Source organism: Pelodiscus sinensis, chromosome 19 (genome assembly GCF_049634645.1).
Source record: "Pelodiscus sinensis isolate JC-2024 chromosome 19, ASM4963464v1, whole genome shotgun sequence".
NCBI lineage: Eukaryota > Metazoa > Chordata > Testudines > Trionychidae > Pelodiscus > Pelodiscus sinensis.
In genome coordinates, this window is record NC_134729.1 from 3,951,996 (window position 1) to 3,976,975 (window position 24,980).

General features: G+C 53.8%; 1 protein-coding gene across 2 annotated transcripts in view; it reads left to right on the forward strand.

Moving 5' to 3' along the window:
* The window catches only part of ANKRD52 (ankyrin repeat domain 52), a 59,580-nt gene extending 34,801 nt beyond the window's left edge, over positions 1 to 24,779 (forward strand). Inside the window, exons 19-28 of one of the 2 annotated variants that reach the window (XM_075901891.1) lie at positions 303 to 390; positions 819 to 936; positions 1,365 to 1,584; positions 2,434 to 2,521; positions 3,156 to 3,239; positions 4,331 to 4,476; positions 4,797 to 4,879; positions 7,294 to 7,376; positions 8,299 to 8,390; positions 10,960 to 24,779. In XM_075901891.1, coding sequence (XP_075758006.1) covers positions 303 to 390; positions 819 to 936; positions 1,365 to 1,584; positions 2,434 to 2,521; positions 3,156 to 3,239; positions 4,331 to 4,476; positions 4,797 to 4,879; positions 7,294 to 7,376; positions 8,299 to 8,390; positions 10,960 to 11,204 — 1,247 coding nt within the window. In that variant the 3' untranslated portion in view covers positions 11,205 to 24,779. The remainder of the gene's footprint in view (positions 1 to 302; positions 391 to 818; positions 937 to 1,364; positions 1,585 to 2,433; positions 2,522 to 3,155; positions 3,240 to 4,330; positions 4,477 to 4,796; positions 4,880 to 7,293; positions 7,377 to 8,298; positions 8,391 to 10,959) is intronic. The other variant, XM_075901892.1, reaches the window with a different exon arrangement.
* The last annotated feature ends 201 nt before the right edge of the window (positions 24,780 to 24,980 follow it).

A 24,980-nucleotide genomic window follows, 5' to 3' on the forward strand; every position in this document is an offset into this window, starting at 1 on the left:
GGCCCCGTGCTCCCCATAGTGCTTCTGCCTGTAAAGTGTAACTACAGCCCTGGGGCTGTTGCTACACTTCACTGGCGGACACGCCCTTATCGCCTAATCAAACAGTCAATGGAAATTGCATTGATTAACCGAAATTGAACATCCCTACTTTCACTTGGGACCACATCTCCCTGGTTTACTTATGAGACTGTCCCGTGGCACTGTGTCAAAAGCCCTGCTAAGATCAAGGTCTAGCACATCTGCTGCTTCCCCAAACCCTGTGTGCGTCTCTAACTCCTCCTGCCCTTGTGTGTGCCCCACAGCTGCCTCTGGGAACACGGATTCCCTCCACCTTCTGATCGACAGCGGGGAGAGGGCGGATATTGCTGACGTCATGGACATCCACGGCCAGTGAGTCCGTTCGGGGGTGTCATTAATAGCGGTTGTCTGCGTGAGGACGTCCTCGCTGCCCCAGAGCAGCGTGTGGCTTGCCAAACGGCTACTGCCCAGTGACGGTCCCCTGAGGGCCTTCCCAAAGTGCTTTGCAAAGAACTGAAGCTCCCAACCCCCCTAAGCCCGGCTTGCTGCAAGTGGAAACCGAGGCAAGGAAAAGGAGGAGTTCAGGCTCATGCAGCGAATCAGCGGCAGTTCTGGGTATAATGCTCAGGACTCCCAGGCCGCCTGCCCCAAACCGCCTCTCCTGCTCTCACCCATAGGCAGCACTGACCTCCCAGAGCTGGGGCAGAACCCAGGAGTCCCTGCGAAACCGAGATTTTTAAACTTGCAAACGGTCTCCGCCCTTCCCAAGCCAACCTCCTTCTCCTGTGTCCCCTCCGCAGAACCCCGCTGATGCTGGCAGTCATGAACGGCCATGTCGACTGCGCCCATCTCTTGCTGGAGAAGGGGTCCACAGCAGATGCAGCAGACAGAAGAGGCAGGACCGCGCTGCATCGAGGGGTGAGTGAGCGTGACGGCACTCCGGGCGGCTCTCTGGTTTCCCTGCAAGTCCGTTTGTCCCAGGAGCAACTCTCTCCCTTATAAGACCTTGGTTGCCGTTCCTTTGCCTAACTTCAGCCCTTCGGGCTTGCCAGGCGCCTGCCTCAGGCTGAACTTTTGGGGCGCGCGTCAGCCGAACCCGCGCAGCCGCCTCTGAGAACAACAGGACGGGACAGCCTGGTTTGCCGTTGTTTAACATGTCTAGGAACCTTTTTCCTAGAGCGCCTCCCAGCGGAGGAGCCGCTGGCCAGTCCGCGCCTCCCTCCTGCCGTTCCACGGCGATCCCGGCCGAGGTGGCGGTAACGCTTCCTGCCCGGGGCATGGCACACGGTTTCCCGCTGGGCCGGAGGTGCCGCCTCACCGCCGCTGCTGTTCTTTCCCTGGCACAGGCGGTGACCGGGTGTGAGGACTGCCTGGGAGCCCTTCTAGACCATGATGCCTTTGTACTGTGTCGGGATTTCAAGGGTCGGACCCCTATCCATTTTGCGTCGGCGTGCGGGCATTCCGAAATCCTGAGGACCTTGCTGCAGGCAGCGCTCTCTACTGACCCTCTGGACTCCGTAGTGGATTACAGTGGCTACTCACCAATGCACTGGGCTTCGTACAGCGGTAAGACCCCAGGGCTGTGACGTCCCTCCGTCCTCTCTGTGTTGTGCCTGTCGCTCTTCCTCTAGTCGCACCCACAAGGCCCGTGGTAGATCCCGGTGCTGTTCTGGGCGCCTGACTGTAAATCGGACTCTCAGACGCCCAGCACCTCGCCCACTGGCTCGGCCGTGACAGAGCGTCGTTACTGTCTGAGCTGAAAGCTTGGAAATTGGCAGCAGAGTGTCCGCAACCCGCCAGCCCACCCCCGTGTGGACCCCTCTGGCCGTGGCACGGTGGCAAACTCAGCTAAGAGGCCCAAGATGGGGGCAGTATTAAAGTGACCCTGCCTACGCTCGGGGGAGGGATTCTGTCACTGGTGGGGCAGCGAGGTTGGTGAAGGACGCCAGGCGCTCTAAACCGACCGGGCCCCACTGTACAGGTGGACATAACTTGTAAGTGAAGGCCTAGGCAGACACACATCCGGAGCAGGGTTTTACCGCTAAACAAGAAACAGGCCTGCTCTCTCTCTGTCAGAGAGGAGAAACCAAGGGTTTGCCGTGCCGGCGGATCTGGTGCCATCTCCTTGTCCCATTGCCCTAGGCTGCTGGTGTCCAGTCTGGTATCTTGCCATGACTTCTCAGTGCTCACTCCTTCCTGCCCCCTTTAAATCATGCACCCGACCGACTTTATTGCACCCCGTGAGACTGCAAGGATCATCTTCCTGCTCGCACCCCCTGGCTTCCTTGGGCCTTGGAAGGAGCAAAGGGCTAGTGGGGAGTTTGTTCCAGTCTAGTTTCCTCCTGTCCGGAGCCAGTCTCCCACAGGCGATTGCCCAGTTCCCGACCTGCTCACTGTCCTTTTCCCTCTTCGCAGGACATGAAGATTGTCTTGAATTGTTACTTGAACACAATCCGTTTGTGTACCTAGAAGGAAACCCCTTTACTCCATTGCACTGTGCAGTGTAAGTGGCTGCGGATCTGGCGGCTCCTGCATCCTGGTTTGGGAGGGTGTGTGAACGAGCACGGCAGGGCAGGGACGGAGCGTGCTCTTGGGGTGAAAGGATGGCCCCGCTCCTTGTTCTCCAGGGGTGCAGAGAGGGACAGTTCTACCACACCCTCCGTTCTGCGCTGGCTTCAGAATCCACTACCCAGATGGGTCCCTTCTGGGGCTTTGTGCTCAGTGTCAGCCACTAGAGGGCGTGTTGGAGCCACCGTCCTACCATCATAGAATCCGGGTTGGAGGAGACCCCAGGAGATCTTCAAGTCCAATCCTTGTGCAAAGCAGGAGGCGAGCTCAGAGATTCAGTTAGGCTAGTGTGGCCCAACTGTTCTTCCAGGAGCATTTGGGTGACAGAGCGGGGGGTCCACAGGGTCTCATCCCTCTCCTGTATTTCTAGCCTATTCGTTTCATAGCCAGCTGGATGAGTTGGCCAGCGGGGGCGGGAGCAGGTGTACTGCACAATAGCGTGTGTCCTTCCTCCCTCTGCATGTGGTTTGTTGGCCCGGGGCAGCCGAGGGCTGACTGGAGCCATTGCCTGGCGTGTTGACAGCTCGGCCCAGCAGTGGTTGTAATTTTCCTCCTTGTCGCCCCTGCAGAATTAACAGCCAGGAAGGCACTGCGGAAATGCTGGTGGAAGCATTGGGTGCCAAGATTGTGAATAGCAGAGATGCCAAAGGAAGGTGAGTGGGATCTCTTACTCTCACCGCTCCACAACATTCAGTGGAGACTAGGGGTGCCAGAGGGCAACAGAGGCGCCCGTTCTATTGCTTTTGTGCTCCGATCCCATTGGCTCTCTCTTGCCGAACTAGATGCATCCTGGGAAACCTCCCAGGGGCACCCGCAAAGCCTCTGTCTAGACTATGCTCTGTTTTCGACAGAGGATATGCAAATTCCACAGGAATTGAAAGCAAAAGTAGTCTGGATGCATTTTTTTCCGGGGGGGGAATCTTTTTTCGGAAAAAAAAATGTTCTTCCTTAAAAAACGAGGCTTATGCAGGTTGGGTTTTTTTTCCGCAAAAAAGGCTCCCCCCCACCCCCGCCCAAAAAAACGCGTCCAGACTACTTTTGCTTTCGAAAGCAAGATCAGAAGATTTGCAAATTCCCGGGGAATTTGCATATCCTCTTTCGAAACTAGAACGTGGTTTAGACATACCCAAAGTGGTGACGACGCTCGGCCTTCCTAGCTACTCCTGAGCCCGATGCGGCCTGGGGAGCTGTGCTGCAGCCCTTGCTGGGGGTTGGAGCCGATATGAAAGCAAAGTCCTGGCAGCTTTAGGTGATCAAAGGGAGGTCCCCTGGGATTCGGTCACCCCGAATTCAGTCTTGGGTAACTTCGTCCAGTTCCCCATGATCTCAGCTGCATACGGCATTTGTTTCTACTTCCTGTCCTAAATGATGTCAGGTGGCTCGCCGTTTGTTTCTACTTCCTGTCCTAAATGATCAGAGAGAGCTCGTGCATGCCCAATAAACATCTGCTGTTTGCTCCCCCTCCCCTCCTGCCTTTCCCCACCCCTGGCCATAGCTGCACCATCAAGTCTACAAGAGGTTCCTTTGCAATTTAAGAGAAACCTTCCTTGTCCGGCGTGGGGAGGACCCGGCGAGCAATTGATCACCAAGCCGTGTTAGGGCTTAGAGGCTGATCTAGGTTTGTGACATCTGGGTGCTTGGGAATGAAAGGTGTCGGTGTTGCACATCACCGTAAGTATCTGACTGGGGCCGCCCCCGGAGCCCCAGGTGGCGTCTCTCCTCACGCCCTCCCCTCTCCTCCCAGGACTCCCCTTCACGCTGCTGCCTTTGCAGACAACATCCACGGTTTACAGCTGCTGCTACGCCACCACGCAGAAGTAGACGCGACCGACCAGTTGGGAAGGACCCCTCTCATGATGGCGGCCGAGAACGGGCAGACGGCAGCGGTCGGTGCGTAGCAACCCGGCACTTCCTTCTTGGCCCCGCGTCCGGCTCCTCCCTTGGATCCGCCGCTATTGAGCCTTTCCACCCCTCCCAACGTTTCCTTCCCAGGCGGGGCCGTGGGGCTGGGCTGGAATCGAAAGTCGGGTGGGAGGCTCGGGGCTGGCAGCTGCCCTGTCTCAGGCCGGGGTGTGGTAACCGGAAACCTGCAGCGTTCTGAGTGTCCAGGTGCACCCAGCTGGGTCGCATGCCTCTGCGCTGCTGACGTGTCCCTGGCTAAGAGAGTCCGGGCTGCACGCTCCTGACGCATTTGTCCCTCTTGGTTGCAGAGTTCCTGCTGTATCGAGCGAAAGCTGATTTAACTGTGCTAGACGTCAACAAGAACACAGCTCTTCACCTGGCCTGCAGCAAGGTAAGCATCCGGCCCGTCTCTTCAACAGTCATGTTTACCATGGTCCTCAGTCTGAGCCTCAAAACGCCCAGGCGTGCTTCTCAGTGCCCTGCAGGCGAGGTGAGATCAAAACCTGAGGCTTTTTCTACACACGCCCTTGCACGGATTGAGTTAAACCAGTGGACACCCAGGGTACGTCAGGACAGTGAGGCTATTTGGTATCCCGAAATAGCTACCCCGCGTCTTTTAAATGCACCCGTTATTTTGAAATACTTTTCGAAATACGTTTCAAAATAACGATCGCGCTATTTCAGCATCCCTTTAATCCTCGTTCCAGGAGGGTTAAGGGATATGTCAAAATAGCGCGTTATTTCAAAGTTTGGCACTATGTAGACGCACGAAATTTCGAAATGAGCTATTTTGAAATACAATCGAAATAAGCTACGCAATTTGCATGCCTTATTTTGAGTTTAGGGTGCTATGTAGACACACCCAGTGTGGACACCCTGGTGTGAGTGTCAGAGCGGCTTATTTTGGTTGGGTTTAACTCTCTTTTTAATCAAGCAAACCTAATTGGAAATAAGGATTTGTCTGCAGGAGGAGTTATTCCTGAGTAACTCCATGTGGACGCACTGATTCTGGAATGAGTACGTACACCTTATTCCAAATTAGGTGTAATCCAAATTGAAAGTGGATTAAGCGAATTTGGAAAATTCAGAATAAGAGCATCCTCACATCGGGTTTATCAGGAAAGGCTCATCTGCTTTAAATTCACACCCTACTTTATTCTAGAAGAAATGTCATGTGTAGACAAGCCCTAACCCTGGCTTAAACCGAAATAACCATTTGTCCAGTCTTTAGTTGCAACGCTTTAACTCAAGCAGCTTAAAATCAGGCCTTTCCATGCATAGTAGGGCCAAAGTGGACAAGGCCGAAGTCTGCCTTGACCTGCAGGGAAGAGCCAGAATCTAGGGAAGCCGAACTGCAAGACGGAACGCACCTGAGCTCCTTAGCTTTAAAACAGGGATTGCACCGGCCAACGCAGAAGGAGGGAGGTGCGTGGAGTCAGCGAAAAGGGGGATAGGACCCCAGATGTTCTTTATTATTTGGTTGCACCCCCCGCCTCGCTGGGCTTTGGGCCCTTCCCATCAGGGTGATGCTGGCGCACGAACAAAGGGAGTGCTAGAGAGTTCCATCCGCATCAGCTGGATGTGGTCCCTTGCAGGGCCAGGAGGTTCCAGATCAGCCCCTCGACCTCAAACAACCCACCGAAGGGGGTGGTTATTTTCAGACCCCAGTGAAGGAACGGAAGTCTGACACCATGTAGGTTCAAGCATGAGGCCTTTTATTAGACACAGCTGGTGGAGTGTCACTTCGCTTATTAGGCTCAGTGAGCCTGCCAAACAATTGATTACAATAGATTATATAGGGTGCCGATGGGCAGAGAGAAGCAACAGGGTGGGAGTTCCCAAGCCTGTGGACAGGTTCTAGCAACAAGACATAAGCCAATAGTCTAAAAGATTTCAACGTGCTCTGCCCATAGCTCAGGTTCATGTGTTCGTTAATAAACAGGTGTTATTTCTCAGGTTTTTTCTCTTGCAAGGTGTAAGTTAAGTCCTGATTTCAGGTCCGTAGAAATGACAGGTGGCACTTCCCAGACAGGTTTCTCCGCAGGTACATTCCTAAAGGGTCTCAAAGCAAAGAGAATAGTAAACAGTACACAGCAAAGGCAACTGTGTGTAGTTTATCAGTGCGCCCCTTTGAGCTCAGATTGGCATCTGTGAGGGGAGAGGACTGTTACTCAGGCTGTCATGTTAGCCCTCAGCCTGAACTCCGGTTGGTATTCAGGGATGACACACTGTTATCTCTTCCTGAGCTGGGAATCATAGAATACTAGGACTGGAAGGGACCTCGAGAGTCATCGAGTCCAGTCCCCTGCCCTCATAAGCAGACTTTGAGGCCCCTCTTAGTGTCTATAACTCACGATAAGCCCCAATTACTGCTCCCCACCTGGGGTTGTGCTGCCTCAGCTTGTTTTATGCCCGGTTAAACAAACAAAGTTGTTTCCTGCTTATCTCAACTTTTCCTTAGCTATGTACTGCCCAATGTTAGGTCTCAGGCCTCAGACCAGGCCGTCCAGTTTGGGCATATGTGAGAGATTCGTAACAAAGACTGTGGTCAGAATCTTACATACATATTATAGGATCTTGGCCCTTCGCCCGACGGGAGAAATTGAGTAGGCGAAGGGAGTAGAGAATAGAGTCCTAAACTAGAACTTGGCATTTCCCCCACGCACACGAGTGGTCATGTATTGAAACAGAATCTCTCCTCCGCATTGCATGGGGTCATGGGAGAATGCCACCTGCGGAGACACCTGGCTTTCCCCCTCCCTGCCCTTCGCTCCTCAGGTTTAACTGATTTGGGTTTGTTTCCAGGGTCATGAAAAGTGTGCCTTGTTGATCCTGGGGGAAACCCAAGACCTTGGCCTTATCAATGCAACTAACAGTGCTCTGCAGATGTGAGTGTGGGAACAGCTGGGATAAATGGGGGAGGGGACGGGGAGAGGTTCTTTTGGTTTGGTTTTTTGCCCCGGGTGGTTGTGAATGTTGGGAGGAGGAAGGGAAAAGGGAAGCCAGGAGATTGTAGGGGGGAGCCCGGGAGGCGGAAGAATCACACGTTCATTCAGTACAGCCAACAGAGAGCCCTTTTGGATACGGATGTGTCCTCCCCACCCCCCCTCCGAAGGAGCCTGTGACAATCTCCCACCCTGGGGAGCTCTGCACAATGGGAAAATACCCAAAGTCTTGTTAATCTGTCCGGCTCACGCTCCTTTGCAATTACTTCTCACTTCCTGGTAGTGTGAGGGAGATGGATTAGGCTGCTGGGGGGACCTTTTCTGAGTCGGGGGCTACTGATGCACAGAAAATCAGTCGGACAGGGGGGCCACACACAAGTGAGAAGCAAATCTCTTCCCCCCTCCCCCAACTGAGGAGGAGAAAGACTCCCCACGTTTCCCTCGCACACCGAAGCCTGGGGGGGCCTGGAAAAGTGGATTGTGTGTCCTCCAGCCCTGCAGGGGTTGGTGAAGGGACTGGAGCGCCAGTGCGGGCTCCCCAATGGTGGGGGGGGACTCCTGAACCTCGGGGGCCAGACCCAGGCAAGCCAGGGGCCGCATCCAGCCTTAGGTGCCTCACCCCTGAATTAGGCCACAACTGGCTTAGCCTTCCCTAGGTCCTAGCGTCCGTCGCAGCAGCCTGTGCGTGGCTCCAGTCCAGCATGAGTTCAGCCTCCTCCCTGGCTCTCCCGGGGCGCACCCGGTGGAGGGGAAGCGGGGTGCCACTGCCAAGGCAGCTGCGTGCAGGCTCAGTGCGTTGGAAGAGTGTCGGGGACGCTGCTCTGGGCGGGGTTCAGTAACACATCCCCTTTCCTGCTGCCCGCAGGCCGCTCCACATTGCAGCTCGGAACGGACTGGCCTCCGTTGTCCAGGCCTTGCTCAGCAGAGGTGCCACTGTGCTTGCCATGGATGAAGAAGGTGCGTATGCCCTCACAGCGGGGGTCTCTTGCGGATGGGTGGGGCCAGCTGCAACATCGCCTCCCCGTGGCCTCCCTCTGGGCCAGGTGGCCGGTTGAGGTTCTCAGACAGGCACCTGGACCTGCACTTTATTTCCTCTCCCCTTACATATTGTGCTTAGTTCGCTATCGGCGATGAGGAGCAGCCCTCGTGTCTGCAAAGGATGTAAAATGTCCATGAATTGGCTAATCGAATAGTCGATGCAATTTGCATCAACTATTCGATTAGTCGGTAAGGGCGCCTCTGCCTTTGAAGTGTAGCAACAACCCCACTGTTGCTACACTTCAAAGGTGAAAGCACAGTGGGGGCCACGGGGCCAGTGTGGGACTCAAGCTGGCCCCGTGCTCCCTGCAGCGTTTCAAAGCGGCAGTGCTGCGTGGAGCCTGGGGTCAGCAGGGGCGTCTCCAGCTGATCCCGGGCTCCAGGCGGCGCTGCTGCGTTGAAACACCACGTGCAGCCTGGGGCCAGCTGGGGACTCCCAGCTAAGCTGCATGTGGCGTTTCAAAGCAGCAGTGCTGGGTGGAGCCCAGGGTCTGGGCCCAGGCTCCATGCAGTGCTGCTGCTTTGAAGCACCCCTTTCCCTCTCCCCCGCCCCCGTTTCCTCTTTCTAATAGAGGCAGCAAGGGGAAGGGAATGACTAGTTGACTAGCTGGACCAGTCTCTTTCGTCCCACATGTCCCTCTCTGGGTCACCTGGCCAGCGGGGGTGTGCATGAGCACTCAGAGGTGGGAGAGCGCTAACGAAGCAATTTCCTCCTTTGTGTGTTCTGTGGAATCTGGGTATTGGGGATCAGTGGCTGTTCTCTCTGCTAAGTTTGCGCTCTGCTAGGATAAGTCTGGCCCTGAAGAGATCCATGGTGCACCCTTCCCACTACCAAATCGGGCCCTGTTCCTTTCTGTTCTTCCCCCACTGAAATTCTGGCCTGGGTTTAGAAACTGCCAAAAGCCCCGAGACCGGCGTGAGCCACAAAGCAGTAACATGTGAGTCCCGTGGTGCCAGGCTTCCAAGAAGGCTGCGCACCAGCCCCGGCTCCTCTGTTCGGGGAACGCCAATCGCCCTGGTCGAAATAATCGAATCCAAGGTTCCGGGCACGGTTACCACACGATAAAAAACCCGTTGAGCCAGTTGCCTTTCTCCGAGACCAGAGGACTAACCCTGCTGCAGCCGTCCAGGAAAACACGACGGGCTTTGCAGCGGGACCAAAGACTGCTGCCGTGGGAGAGGGGATGCAATGCAGTGGGCAAATGCAGGAGGCCCCTGAGTTCCAACCCCCCCACGCTTACAACCATTTCTGTAAGTGCAGAAGGGGCCAGAAACCCCCCACTTACGTCCTCGGCCCGCATTTACGATGGTGCATGGCGCTTATCGTAAACGAGAGCTCGACTTACGACGCCCCCGGCTTGCGACGCTTCCCCAGGAACAGATCGCGTCGCAAGTCGGGGGCCTCTTGTCCATCTTTTTTCTAAACCAGCTGATCCATTCGGACGAGGGATGTCAACTAGGGTAATCTTCTCGACTACACGCATATCCCACACACACCCCTTTGCTGCTGCTGTGTTAGAGGCAGCAAGTGGGGGGAGCCGGCTAGCACCAGATCCCCCCAAGCACCAGATCCACCTACCCCCTTTCCCTGCACTTCTGCCTCTGAGGCAGCAGCACGGAGGATGAGGGGGCAGGCTGGAGCTGCTACATGCAGGGAGCTGGCTTTCTAGCAGGCTCCGCTCGCATGGCGACTCTGCGGACCCACCTGCCCCGCCCTTTGCTGCTTCCTACAGGGGCAGGAAGGAGCCAGTGCTGGGGGAGCCAACTGAAAAGGCTGGTCCGGCAGCAGCCCCTGTCTGGGGGGGTTCAAGCTCTCCCTGGACAGGGGCTGCTGCCGCAGGGCAGCCTCTGTCCATGGGGAGCACAGCGGCACAGTTGCTGTATCAGAGGTAGCAGCACGGGGCGACAGGTAGCCGCGAGGGGAGCTGGTTTTTAAACTGGCTCCCCTGGCAGCCCGGCTCCCACCTCTGATACAGAGGCAGCAGCGCGGGAGGGGCAGGGGGTCTGGGAGTGGGGCCGGCGCGCACTGGCTGCTGGTCCCACCCCTGGAGACCATCCAAAGTCACGTACCAGGTAAAATTTCAGGCGGTTACACAACTACTCAGTTGCACGATATCTAACAACCCTAATCCAGAGCCCTGCATGGGTCCCGGGTGCGTGGTCAGGGCCGGGGAGAGGAAGTCGGTGCTGCCTGCCATGCTCCAGCACCAGATGGTCTCCACTTACCTGCATGTCCTGGGCCCCGTCGCCATGGGAGCGGTGCACCCAGGGTTTGGAATGCCTGGATCTGAATGCGGCAGGGCGCTGGGTGTTCCCGGGGAGCCTGGGCCCTGAGTCCCAGGCTAATGCCCGAATCCTTGGCCCAGCCTTCCAGCCCCACTGCAGCGGAGGTGGGGGGAGCAGTGCGCCTCTCCCCACCACAGTGTCCCAGGGCCCTGGGGATGCCTGCAGCCGGCTTCACCAGCCCTGCCCGGTGCCTCTGTTGCAGGTCACACCCCCGCCTTGGCTTGCGCCCCCAACAAGGACGTGGCAGACTGCCTGGCACTTATCCTCTCCACCATGAAGCCTTTTCCACCTAAAGACACCATCAGCCCTTTCAGCTTCAACCTCCTCAAGAACTGCAGCATTGCGGCCAAAACAGCAGCCTGCGGGACCCTGCCCAACGGCAGCACATGCCCCTACACCAAGGACCGGCACAATGCGATCGGCTTAGACGGCTGTTACTCGGAGTAGCTTAAACGATGGGTATCTAATAGCTTCTTCTATTTATTTAGAAAGTCTATAAATATAGGGCACTTTAAAGGAGAACAAGACTGGACAGGCCTTCCAGCCAGGGCTTGGCAACCGAAATGAGAGCTTTCTCTCCCTCGCTTGGTGGCCAGCAGCTAATTGACTTAACGAGCAGCTGGCCGAGAGCTTTTCCCCTCCCCAGGCGGCGTGTAGGCCCAGCCCCACCTGGAGCAGCCGCCGGGGGGATGCGGCGCCCTTGTGGTAGCACAACGGGTCCCAGGGAGTGGTTCAGGTTTTCTCAAAAAGGGACTTTTCCGATTTCTAACTTTCTGCTTTTAGCGCTAACGTCTCCCCTCTGGAAAGCTCCTTTGAAGGACGGGGGGGGGGGGGGGGGGGGGGACTGGGTTCTCCTAGTGTGCTCTCCTCCTGCCGCCACACTCATGAGATCAGGGCCGTCACTGGGCGTTGTCTCTTGGGAACAGCTGGGCTCCCAGGAGCTATCAACTTTCCCAGGCCACTCACTGGTAGGGGGGCTTCTCCGCCAGTCTGGGTCGGACCGCAGATTCCTTTCACGCGGCAGCCGTTAGATGGGAGGAACGTTCGGTCCCTCCCGGCCCAGGAGTTGGCTCGACTCCACCTCCCCTTGGACCTTGCCTGCGTAACCTTCTGCTTTCCTTTCCCCTCCATGCCCCTGGCTTTGCAGAACCGTGTTCGTTCCACCTTTGCACAGGCTGGCCGGAAAGCGGAAACTTGAACTCTGGGGGGAGATATTTTGGGGGAGTGGGGAATTAGACAAACGAGCGACCGCCGAGCGGTGGTCATTAGCACCCGGGCAAGTGCCATTGTAACACCCCCTTCATCTGAATTGCTTTGTTTTTCTGCTCCTTGGATTCCCGCCAGAACACTTGAATCCCCCGACTACTGTACCCAGGGTATTGAGATAACCGTTGGCAGCTCTCACTCCTTCATATGCAAAAACGGGTGCTACTGTCCCGCCATTGCGGTCAGCTCGGGGCCCACGCGTGCACTGCTGGAATAGTCCCTCCTCACACCAGGCACTTTAGGGATTTTTTTTCGTTTGGAAAAATGTTGGCTCCTGAGAGGCGATTCCTTGTTTTCTTTTGTTCCTCTCCGTGTCGGCGTGGTCATTCCTCTGTGAGCGTCAGTCAGTGTTGCTTTTTAAAAAATTATTTATAACGAAATGAGTTTTTACCTTAAAAAAAACACAACAAAAAATAATTTTCTGAAAGTTTTAACCTTTTAATTAAGGAAAAATAATGCACTTCAAAGTCCTTATTCACAAACCTAAGCCTGTATTTATTTTTCTCACGTGGCATCTTGGCAGGTTTTGTTAGCGTGTGCGTGTGTGTGGGTGGGTGGGATGCGTGGCTTTTTCGTTTTAGTGGTGTTTATTTTTTATTTTAAAAGTCATATTTATAATGCATGTTTAAACATTCAAGAATGTGCACTACTTTTTCTCAAATTACTGTAACAGTATCATGTGCAAAAACAAAAGGAAAAAAAAAAACCAAGAACTTTCACCATATCGCAAGTCCATTCAAAGCCAAAGACTGGGATGTAGCGATCAAAGCGGGTCGACGGGGCAAAAACCTTTCAACGTCCGATCTTTTCCACTTGATTCTTTTTCCTTTTGCAGCCTTGGGGATGGGGGAACAGGCTGGTTCTCAAACCATAGTCAGGTGACATGGGTGCAGGTGCTGAATGAAATTGCTCGAGAACCAAGAATTGGGTTGGGTCAGAGGAGACGTCCACGAAAAGATCTCTGTCCTTTTCATTCAGCAAGCTATCGGTGCTAGTCAGTTACTTTCTCCTCTTGGTCAATAGGACTGTTACAGGAAAGAGGTGAGCCGTACGGTTTGGCTGGCCCGCCTCGAGTTGCAGATCAAAAGTGTATCTTCGGAAATGAAGATGATTCTGGATTTGTGTGTTGGCCAGATGTTTACGGTGCTTTGCGGCGGGGGCATCGCGAGGAATTGCCGTATCCTGCAGACACGGCCAGAGTAGAGAGATGAGGATGTGGGCGTGCTGACACAGAGGAGCTATTCAAGTCTGGAACAGCAAAGAGCTGCTGATGCGCTCTTTTACCAAAGTTAAAACTCTTAGAACCAAATGTGAAGCCGCAGTCCTGGCCTTTGGGTGGTCGGCACTTCTCTTCCTTTCCCGGGAGGGTTTCACCTGGAGAGTAGCAAAGATATAGATGGCCTGGCGGTTTCTTTTTCCTGTTGCGCGTCACTGTCTTTAGCCTCACAGCATAACATTGCCATGTGACCCCCCCGCTCAGCACCACCCTTGAGACGTGCACAGCCACGGAACTTGGGTGCTTTGCACTCTAGGGGCTCCTCTGTGGGAAGCGAAGTAGCCAGGTCTCGGCTTCAGAGGGGGGCCTAACATCCCCAGCTGGGCTGGCTTCAGACCTTTTCTTCCTTCCCGTTTCCCTCAATGCGCTTCAATAAAACCTACGGCGCTGGGGTCCCGGATAGCCTAGCCACCCAGAGCACAAGCGCAGAGTGGTGGTTTCTCCTCGCCCGCTGGATACTGGCCCATTCTGTGAGGCTCAAACAACATGGGCTGTAGGCCACTATATAAGATGCTCTTGGCCATCAGCACTGTGGCCTGTTTGAACCAGTCCTCCTCCACCACCATGTTACGAAAGGCTCACTTCTTAGGTACATTGCGGCAAGATCGAGTCTCTCCTAACCTCCATCCTCCGCACTAATGCTCTCTACCTTGATAGCAAGTGTTACCTTTCTACACCGAATACCTCAGTTCGGACTCAGACCACACAAAACTTGAATGAAAGATCCTCTTGAAAGATCCTTTTCAGTATTCTGCAGAGGGAGAACTGGAAAAAAAAAAAAGACTTGTTTACATTATTGTCGAGTTCAGGTACTTGCCTCTTGCAATGCTTTCTCTTTTCATGTTTGACATACTGACTTCAGGCTTCGCCTATTTCTCAGCCTTCCAAATAAGCCCCTTCCGGAGGAGGGGGCAGGAATATGGGTCCAAAGTCACCGTTTGTCTTTTCTTTCCCAAGGGCAAATGTCTTTTCCCCTGCAGTGCTACAGCAAGTCTGATTGTTCAGAAGCGTACAAGAGCAATACACTGAGAAAGCTGTGCAGGTTGGGAAGCTCTGGCTTCCCTTCTCTTTGTCCTTCCCCGGGGTGGGGGCGGGTAGAAGGAACAAAGACAGAATTGCTGGGGTCCATCCCAGAGCCCTGACACGTTGGGTGGGAGGGGAGGATTCCAGGGTTGTGGCAGAACTCCTTTAGCAGCTCGGTACTTTGGAGTGAAATGCTCGCACTGTGGAAGCAAATGGCAAAATGCCCATTGACTCCAAGGCTAAGATTTCATCTTGTGTGCACGAACTTCACAGGGCCGGCGCTGAACTCACTTTAATGCCGTGTTGCTTTCATTTTAATGAAATATCCCAGGGGAAGGATTTTGAAATCATTTCAAATAAGGGCAGCCTTTTTCCCCTCTTCAGGGCAAGGGAATATCTTAGCATAGTATTTGAAGTGTGCTTTTTTTTTTTTTTTTTTCAAGTATTATAGTGGTTTTAAGCTTTTATTTTTTTAAAGAAAAAAAAAACCAGCCTTTGGTTTGCCTTGTTTTCGTGCTGTAATGCGTTACCTCTTCACTTGACATGGTAATGATTAAACTCTGACAAGACAATCAATGTGATCTCTCTAAGGGCTTCAGCATTTCTTCGCTCGGACGCATCGTACTTGTGTTTAAGTTCATTTTATTTGCTCTTAGTAAGTTTTTGGGGGGTTATTTTTACCCCTTCCCTTGTCTTTTTTTTTTTTTTTTAAACCTAATAATAATGGAGTGGACAAAAATTCCAGCAGTGCATCCGTAGGAGGGGCATTGAGGGAGGGGTGGGGGGGAAAATTTTGGGAAATGGTGTTTTTTTCCGCAGGCGCCAGTCTTGTTCTCCTTTAACGCTGTAATGTATACATTTGACAGCACAGCTTGACAATTTAAGTAATAATCAAAGTGTTTGGTAATAATGCATTATTTTGCTAAACGAGATTTGTGATGGTTTCCCTAGTGCATTGTAAAGAGGGTCGGAGGGAAACTTCCGCTCGGGGTCCCCCCCCCCAAGACACCTCATTTGCATCGGCGTAAGAACGTTAAGTGTTTTGTGTGTGGTGGCGGGGGAGGAGTTTATCTAAGACTTCCTCTCCACAGACCTTTATGCCAAAGTCAGACCATGCCCGCTTATCGCTGTCTTAGGCTCCGTGCATAGATTTGGTGTAGAGTAAACCCCTTCAGTGCCCCCCGAGACCACTTTCGAACTCACCGGGGCTGGCATTGCCCCCCACCCTCCAAGGAAGTTTCTCTCCACGCCCTCGCTTCACAGCACTTGCTTCAAGCACTTTTGTTAAAACCGGAGCGTCTGGTTTCTCTTTAGTGACCCACAGGATCGAGAGCAGCCGGGAGGGGGGAGGGGGCGAGAGAGGAGTGTCGTGGGGTTTATATTTTAAGTTTGAAAGTTTCCGTTTCTAGGGAATGAATGAACAAAGGGAAGTTGTGTTTTTAAAAAAAAAAAAAAAAACAGCACAAATGCATTTCAACTCAAAAGATGTATTTGCACTGCCATTGTTAGACACGCTGCTAGACCGGCAGCTCAGCTGAGCCATATAAACTGCTGACAAACACTGAATGTAACGTCCTTAAAGAGAGCAGGCCTGGGAAGCCAGGAATTGGCTTGATTCCCGATGGGCACTTCCATGAATTCGAAAATAACCTAATGATGACGACGACACCGTCGTCTCTTTTGGGGTGGGGAGGGGATTCCTGAATCACAAATTAGAGGCTTCTCTCTTTGTTTTGTTTTTTTTCGGTACCAGTTTGATTCTTTTTCCCCTTGTCCCACAAGAAGGGCGAGGGGGCGCTCGGTCCCGGATCTAAGGCGGGGATGAAATCCACATCCCAGCCATGGAGAGTCTCAGAGTAGCCCGACGTTTTCTTGTCCAGGGTGTTCCAAGCGCTTAAGTAACTTCTGTGTGTCCAGCGGCTCTTGGTCGTTGATCCTGTGCGTTACAAGTATTTGGTTAAAAAAAGGAACAGGTGGTTTGTTTTTTTTATGGTTAGGTGGGAGCAGCGGGGGTGGGGAACAGTGTTTAGATCACCCCAATCTCTTGTCCCACCCCTTAAAAAATCAATTTCTATCCCCAGATTTCTTCTTGCACTTCAGCCCTAGTACGGTGGAGGGTTTCCTCCTGAACGAAAGGCTCCTTGTTACAGGGACCAGAAAGAGGCGGGGTGGGATGTGTGTGATTCCACCCGCCCCCCCCCACACACACACTTGTGACCCACCCCCCCCCAACGGTCTTTTCTGTTCCATTCTCACGATAAAGCCCTGCTCTCACCTTTGCCTTCGATAAGAAACCAAAGTCGAAACCCGCCCAACCCTCCGTTGAGATTGCTGTTGGGAAAAAATGGACCATTCGGTTTCGGTTTTTTGCAGCCGCAAAAAGCCGTGGCAGCCTCTTCACTTGGCTGAGCTCATCTGGTTTCAGCAGCACTGGGCAGGCGAGGGTTAAACATCGCAAACCGCCAGCAGAGCGGGAAAACTGGACACCTTTGGGGACCGAGAGGGGGGGAGTAATGTGAGAAACTTTTCAGCAGAAGCAAGAGGGGGAGAAATTTCGAGCGTTGGCTCCATTTGGATCATGAATATTTAGTCAAAGTTAAAGTCCTTAAAGTTGCCATGTGAAACAAACCAATTAGAATCCGAAAGGGGGGGGAGGGAGGGAGACACCTTTAAGGACTTTTAAGGAATCTGTAGCAAGCTCTCAGTGTCTTTACAATATCCTATGTGTAAATGCTGCACCTCTGTATATTATGCACATAAAACATTTCTTTGAATAAGATAGGACAGACCTCATCGCCAGTCAGGTATAAACAACTCTTCCTCTTCTGTGTGTCGGGTTTCCAGCGCGTGCGGGGGCGTCTCTTCCAGGTGACTTCCAATGCAAAGGAGGAGGAGGAGGGGAAGGAAAATAGCCTTACTAAATCCAATCTTACCTAGCATTCATCAGCTTGAAACTAATCACGCAAACGCACGCAGCCCGCTGCGGGAGCTGAACCTCGGCGCATGGCAGCTGCTGCCGTGGTTTTAAGAGTCGGGATGCAATTTCACCTGAGCTGTGCATTTGTAACGCACTTGGTCAGGACCAAACTGTGCTGCTCTGTCGACAGGCTGCCTGGTTAGGATGGGTTAGCAATAGTCAGCAGAGGCCCGGTACGCATCCGGACACTGTAAAGGGGAGGCTGCAGCATGTCTTGTCCTCTCGTGCCCTGTGTTCTTCTTGTGAGGTGCTCCGTGACCATTCTAGCTCCAGCGTGAAATCTCTGGGGGGGGGGGGGGGCGGAAAGGCCACAGAGAGAGTGAAGCTGCTTACAATGGGATGGAAAGAGGTTTCTTGGGCCATGTTTTCACTCAGCAGAAGTTCCATGCTGCTGCAATCGATCTTCCAGAGTTTGATTTAGCAGGTCTAGTTCAGTCCTGCTAAATCAAACTCAGAGGGTGGCAGAGGCCAAGACTCCTGCTCCTGCCAGCTGGCCAGACAAATAAAGCAGGGCACCCTGGGATATGGGGTCTGGCCTGCTGTAGGTGACCAAAAGCAACTAGTGTGGAAGTTTGGCCATTTTCTTCCCATCCATAAATGTTAGAGGGGAAACCAGCTTCTTTCTCCTGGTGGATCCAGTGAGTTCTCGATTTCTTATGATCAGCCCCGCCAGATCTGGCTCCTTTGTTAGACGGAGTCTCTAGCTACAGCGCTAGCTTTTCGTCTCTGTCACTGGGGGAATGCACTGGAGAAAATGCTGGAGAAAACGCCACCCCTTCTCCCCAGAGGCACAACCAACAGCAGTGAAGAAAGGAGTCAGCCACGTGCCCCCAAACCACTGTAGACCTTTCGGCAGCTTTGCCTTTTGTATCCTGTGTCTGAATTTGCACTACTGCGACATCCGGCTTGTCCGGGAGAGAGGTGTCTCATAAAAGCAATACACGCCGCAGGGGAGGCACGGGGGAAGATGACCAAAAAAAAAAAAGGCCAGTCCTTCAGTTTGAGAATCCCTCGGGGGTGACCCTGTGCGCCTTAGCCAACATTCGGGGGAAGGAATTGAGGGCCTGAGTCCCTTGAAACTGCCCCCTGTTCCTGTGCGAGCGTTGCGGTTCTGCTGGGCATTCGAATGGAACCGGACTTCGGTTCTGAAGTCCGGCCAGCTTTCAAAGAGACTTTTTCTTGTTGTTCTACTTGAAGGTAATCACTAAACCAGCTGTCCCTTAGGGGGGCGGAGGGGCAGGGGTTGGAAGTGGCTTGGAGCTGTCAGTTTCCTTGGGGCGTTGATGGGGTGAGGAAGAAGCCTGCAGGCATTTGAATCGGACGAGCGCTCTGTGCAATGCTCCTAGGAGGCCCTCGGCTTGCTCGCATGTTTCTTTCTGGAGTTACAAGGTGGCCGGCGACTTTACGCTGCTTGTGCCTGTCTGGTCTGAAAGCTACCGTCTGGCAGCCCAGAAGCTCAAGGGAGCCAGAGACCTGTTTGCCAGCACATGCCGTGCGACTGGGAACGAGCCGGTTCGTTGGTCTTTCTCCAGCGGGGCCAGAACTCCCAGCTCGGGTCCCAACAATCTTTCACTGTAGATTTAAAATAAATGGGGGGGGTGCAAAGAGGGGGCCTTGAAGCCCTTTCCTAGGTTGCAGGGGAAGGGTTTGGGGGTGCGTGGAAACCTACCTGGATTTTCTTTCTCTTCCACCCTCCCACAAACAAAACAGGCAAAGAAACCAAAAGCCCCACCTGGATGTAAAGCAGTTTCTGGTAGGTTGGTTTGAATAGTGGCACCCCCCCCCCCCCCACACACACACACACACACACACACATGCACACACATGACTTAGATGGAACAGATTTTGCATCCTGATCAACTGCACTCCTGCCCCTTTGGCTGTCCCATCATTGCCCCTCGGCTCCCCCCGGTCCGGCCGTGGGCTCTTGAACGTCAGGGCTTCAGGCTGCGTCGCTAGCCGCGCGGCTCCCCCAGCGAGTTTTGCGACATGATTGCGCCTGAATTTCAACCCTGCAAGAAACCAAAAAGCAGCGCGCAACCGTGATGGGCAAATGTTGCTGAGAAGGTCCCTAACCCCCGGCCCGAAGCGGTCCCTTCCTTGGGCTGCTTTTTGGGAGCTGCCGGGCTGGACGTGGCCTGTCGTCAGGCTGCGCTTTCGAGCCGCGCTGCTTGGCCCGCCACGCCAGGGCATCAAGTCCGACTTTGTCAGTGACTCGCAGAGAGCGCGTCGTTGAGCGCTTGGCGGGTCCGCCACCTTTCGCGGCGCAGCACCGGCAGCTCCTACTAGAACACAAAGCCGTCGCTCCCCTTGCTGATGTGTTTAGCTTGTAGCATAGTGTGTGCGTCTGTAGCAGCTCTTTGCAGTAACTCACTAGACTAGCTGTATCCTGTAAATACGGACTTAAAATTGCACTGAAAACAGCGATGTGCCAGCTTCTATCTCCCCTCCTCTGACGATATTTTTCATTTGGGTCTTGATTTTTTTTTTTTTTTAAATCTGTATCCTCCCTGAAAAACCAAAAACTTGAAAGGCTCCTCTGTCCCTGGAGGGTGTGTTTGCGTGTTGTGTGGTCTGTCCTGTGTCAGCGTAGTTTCCCTCTCTGTGGCATCAGCACCTTCTCCCTCCCGACCCTCTTGCCCCGCACGCTTAAGGCACTTTGGATTTCCTGAACTGTTCCGGATTGGAGGGTTTGTCTCGTCCCTGCGGATCGGTCAAGTTTCTATTTTATTTTTGGCCTTAGAGCTCCTTAGAGCTTTCTCCTGCTTGCTTCTTTAAGGGGGAAGGGTTTCAAAATCAGAAACAAAAGCCAGCAATATGTAGCAGGAATCTCCTGGTTTCTTCCTGAGCTGCTTGTTCTGTGAGAAACATCTCTAGCTAATAATACCTCTGCCGCTAAATTCCTCTCAAAAGGAGCAAAGAAATGGGCCCGGTTCCTTGCCAATATATCTGTTGTCCATACAGCATCAGAGCCCTGCACTTAGAGGGACAGCACCCACTTAAAACTCATGCTTCTGTCTTGAAGCCACTTTTGTATCGTACAGAGCCCCCCCCCCCAGCGGAAAATCCATGCCAGGTCCTTGTGCTGCTGCGTAAGTCGATTTCACCCATGTTGCCTATAACGCAGATTAGAAGAAAAAAATAGATCTCTCTCTCTCTGGTTCCAGGTGGTTGAGTCTGGTCAGTTTCTCCCATTTATGCAGAGGAGAGAAAAGTATTTTTGAAAGAGAGAAAGGTGGGGACCACACCACAGAACCTGCCATGGGAGCTCAGGGGTAGCTGTGGGACATGAAAGGACTTGACATTCTTGGTTTGAAATTGACTAGATGGGTAGTCTGCACTGACCCCTCCAGCATTGTGGTTTAGGATGCCGTTTCCCTGATATACCTGCAGATGGGGGTGGGGTGGGAGGGTGTGTCAGAGGATTATGCTGTTAAAATACCCTGCTACAAGTGACCTCTAGCAAGCTCTGCAAAACAGGCCCTGTAAACGCCTGGGAAACAACCTGGCTGGCATCATTTTTTATTCCAAGATGTACCAGGCCTGGCTGTGTGACAGGATAAGCAAAAGTGTCACTTTCTTCTTTGGGGGGAAGGTCAGAGAGTTGAGGGGTGTGTTTTGTCTACAAGGCTCCAACTTTGCTGTTTGACAAGGGTAATGTAAGGCCCTGGATTCTCCCTGCTGGAAGCATGCCCCGTGCCTGGTCTTGCCAGTTACTTACTTAGACTCAGTAAGATTTGTCAAGACCCCTCTAAATAAGCATAGAGTTCTTCCTGTCCTTTTCTTTCTTTTGCACCTGCCGGGGGGGGGGGGGGAGAGTTTTAAAAAGTTGATGCTCATTTGCTTTGGGAAAAAACGAGCCAGGTCCCCATCTCCTGCTGGGTTTGTTGCTGTCTTGCAACATGCGTCCAGAACTTCTGCTTTTGAACCTGTTCCGTCTTGACAATCTTTGTGTATTTTCCTGCCACCTCCCCAGACGCTTTGTAGCATCAGTATTAGTTAAATAACCCTTTTCCCTGCCCTGTTAGCAACTGTTAGGGACTAGATTTTTGTAAGGAATTCTCCAAGCTTGATTGCAATAATTACTCCTGCTAAATGAGTTCATCTTAAAACAGGAAAGGCAGCAGGGGCTTGGTTTCCTTATGTTCTCTCTGTCTCAGACGTGCCAAACGCGGGGGGCAGTCTGCAGGACTGTCCCCTCCAAAGTCCCTCTCGCTAAAGCAATAGACGTCCCGCAGGTTCTTCGGTCTGCGCGGCGCGGGGAGCAGCAGCAGGGGCTTCCCGAAGGCGCTGAAATGGCTGGGAATTGGAGTGGCAAGGAAGGAGGATTTCCTGCCTGCCCATTGGCACTGTAGCTAGAACTGGGACGTTCGCTGCAGCACGCCGACAATTTCGGTCCCAAGCTAGCCTGCCCTGTGTCTTCGTGGTAGAACTCTCTCCTTTGCACGTGGGCGTGGCACGTTGCTCTCCGGACAGCGCTCGGGTGGGACGGTGCTGAGGTGGGGGGGTGTCCCGTAATCGGCGCCTTGTGCGCGTCTTTCCTAGAATGGGTTGTGGGGTGCCAGGTGCCCGACATATGAGGTGGCCAGGCTGTCGCCGCAGGAGTGAGGGGGGGGTGGACCCCTGCTCTCCCCAGTCCTTTCTCTCTGCTGACACAGGTCACGTGTGTGCCCGGCCTCTCACCGAAGAACACAAATGCGCCGGGGGGGGGGGGTTGGACTGGGGCCATTTCTTTGTTCCTTGCGCCTGTGGATGTTCAGAACCGCGCTCGGTGAGTTTCTAGTCAGTTCTGTCCCATTCACACGCGCTGCGGGGGGGCGGGTTAGGGATTTTGCCGACCGGCGGCCTCGGCAGCTCGCCACAGGCCTGGAGGGTCGCACCCGGCTCGGTCCCACGAAGCGATCGCCGTCTTCCGTGCCTTTAACGCGAGAGGTGCAGACCGCGCGAGCTCTGGTTTTCTGACTTGGGGGATGGTGCTTTTAACACATCCGGGCTTGGCCTGGCTTTGGGCAGCTGGGAGAAAGCTCTCTCACTCCCCGAACCCCCAACTTTCTGTGTCTGCTTCTGCAGTCGTGGCCCTGACGTCAGTCAGCAAGATGGTCTTACGGCCTGTTTGAAGATACGGGTTCTAGCAAAAGCTCCCCCACCCCTGCACAATGGACAGACCCAGAGGTCTGGGCTTCAGGGGGGGGAAACTGACAGAGAAGGGGAGTGGTGGCTGCACCAACCCACCCCCTCCCCCCGGGGGGACAGAGATAGCGCTGCCTGAAATTGACTTGCCTTTTACCTGACCCATAAGTGCTGCGTGGGAGTGAGGAGGCGCCGGTGGGTTCCCAGCTGTGGTGTAACCCAGTTGGGCAGACGAGACCTTCCGAAGCCGAGCGGCAGGAGCAGGCGTCTCAGCCCCGGGCAGGAGATCGGGGAGAGCTGAGGACGCCTGGTGCAGCAGCATTGCGGGGGTGGGGGGGAGGGTGTCCCCTGGATGCAGAAGGAGGCCTGGAGGCCATAGGCTGCAAGAAGCCCTGTGGTTTTGAGCACCGTTTGGGCTCCGTTCCAGTGACCAGGGACTGAGCCGGCTTGTTGGCGGCCATAGGGCTTGGCCGGGGGGGGGGGGGGGGGGGACCTGGCTTTGGAGCAGACACCAGCTGTCAGTGTCCATTTCTGGATGTGGAGGTGCCAGTGCAGAGGGCCAGCCTGAAGGAAGATCCTTTTGGGGAGCTCTAAGAAGAGGGGTTATTCCTTGGGTGGGGTGGGGTCTTACGGATCCCCTCTAACCTCCCCCCCAGGAATTAGCACAGGGCTTCCCACAAATCGACAGCACCAGGAGGGGCTCCCTCCCTGGCCCCCCGCCTGAGCGCATGCACTTTAAACAGGTGCCCCCATTGGGGGGAGCTCGGTGCAGCGGCTCGGACACACCCGCGTGTTTTCAGTTCCCTTCGGTCCGGTGCGTTGGGGACCAGCTTAGAGCAAGGACTTAGCCAGAGGGGACCCGGCCGCTCGCTACTGAGTTTCTGCGTGCGCGTGGCAGGGAGGTGGCTACACGCGTGTGTGGATTTGACGCCTGCGGGGGGAGGGGGTTGTGTATCGGAGATGGTTGGCAATACAAAAAAAAGCTTTTTAATTTTAGACTCACTGCACTGTTCACACTACCTCTTGCAATAAACGGAACGGCTCACGGATGTGTAGAATGCTTTCCTGTCTCTGACAGACTCCCGACTCCCCGAGCGGCTGGCTGCGTTGCTGGGGGCAGGGGGAGGAAGGGCAGATCCAGCCAAAGAGCTGCAGGGAAAACTTCCACTAAGAACTTTCCTCCTTGGCCACAGACACACACACACACCCCCCGCATCCTGTGACCCTCCGTGGAAAGCACTGACACTCGCCGGCGCGGGGCTATGCAGGGCTCTCGCCTCGATTGATCTGTTTGCTTATTGTATGTAACAGCTGCTGTGTTTTGGTTTGATTTTGAAATAAACGGTACGTTTGGTTCCCCGGAATTTTTCCCCTTTCCGAGCACTGAATCTGGAACCTGCTGGGCTGACCCCAGCATGGGGGGGACGCTGTTGTTCCTAATAGGCAGGGGCCTTATGTGGCGGTCAGGTTGCAGGGCAACGTAATTGGAATGCCTTTTAATTTCAGCAAGTAGGGGAGAGGCACGCCCATGAGATGTGGGATGTCTGAGAGGCTAGAGGATTCCCACAGGATGCTGCAGCCAAATATCAGCCCATGGCCAGGGAATGGCAAGTCCTGGACTAATCTTTAGAAGAGACTCCAACTTTTTTTCTCTCCCCAGCCCCCCGAAGCAGTTAATTCTTCTTTGCGCCGCGGGTTGAAAGCACAACTGCCCTGCTCACAGCTGGGCGGCGTATCAGAACAGCTCTGCGTGAACTCCAGAGCAGGTGTGAAATCAGCCGAGTTTTGATGTGCAATTACAATTTTTAAAAGGGCGACCTCCTCCCCTGGGTCCCACCCTTACGGGTGAGAGGCGGGGCGCCTAGCATGCACGATAGGAGCCCATGCCAACTCCAGCTGGTTTCTCTCCCTACCGTACAACCTGGCACGCCCCAGCGGGTCCTGAACAACGAAGCACTTGTCTCTATGGAGGAAATTTTTAAAAAAATCCCGTTCTTCAAGGGAAACCCAAAGCTTTTAAAGTCCCTCGTGGGACTGTGAAATTCAAAGATTATCTTTGTAGAGAGAGAGAACAATAAGGAAACAAACCAAGCCATCTGTCCGTCCCCCCCCAGCGTGAATGCCACCCTCCCACGTGCCAGCCTAGTGAATGGTCCCTTTTTGTCTAAGATGTTCCGTGTATGTATTTTCAGAAATCCTGCATCAGTTTGAGGGGGGGAGGGGAACTAAAAATAAAATGTAAAAAAGCATTCAGACTTGATCTATTTTATACAATGTATGCTGCGACCAATCCTGTTATTCATATTGTGGCTTTGAATCAATTATGTTTATTAAAATGCTATTGCTTCTACGTCCTCTCTCATCCTTGAGTTCCACTGCCCGCCCCTCAGGGGTAGCACCAGGCCTGGTGTCCAGTAATGCCCGTTCCTCGCTCTCCTGCAGGGCTTTTCAGGCAGAGGTGTCCAAGGAAAGCGGGTCTGTTTTACAGATGGGGAAACTGAGGCACGGGGAGGGGGTGATGTGGCCAGGTTCTCCCAAGAAGCCAGCAGCC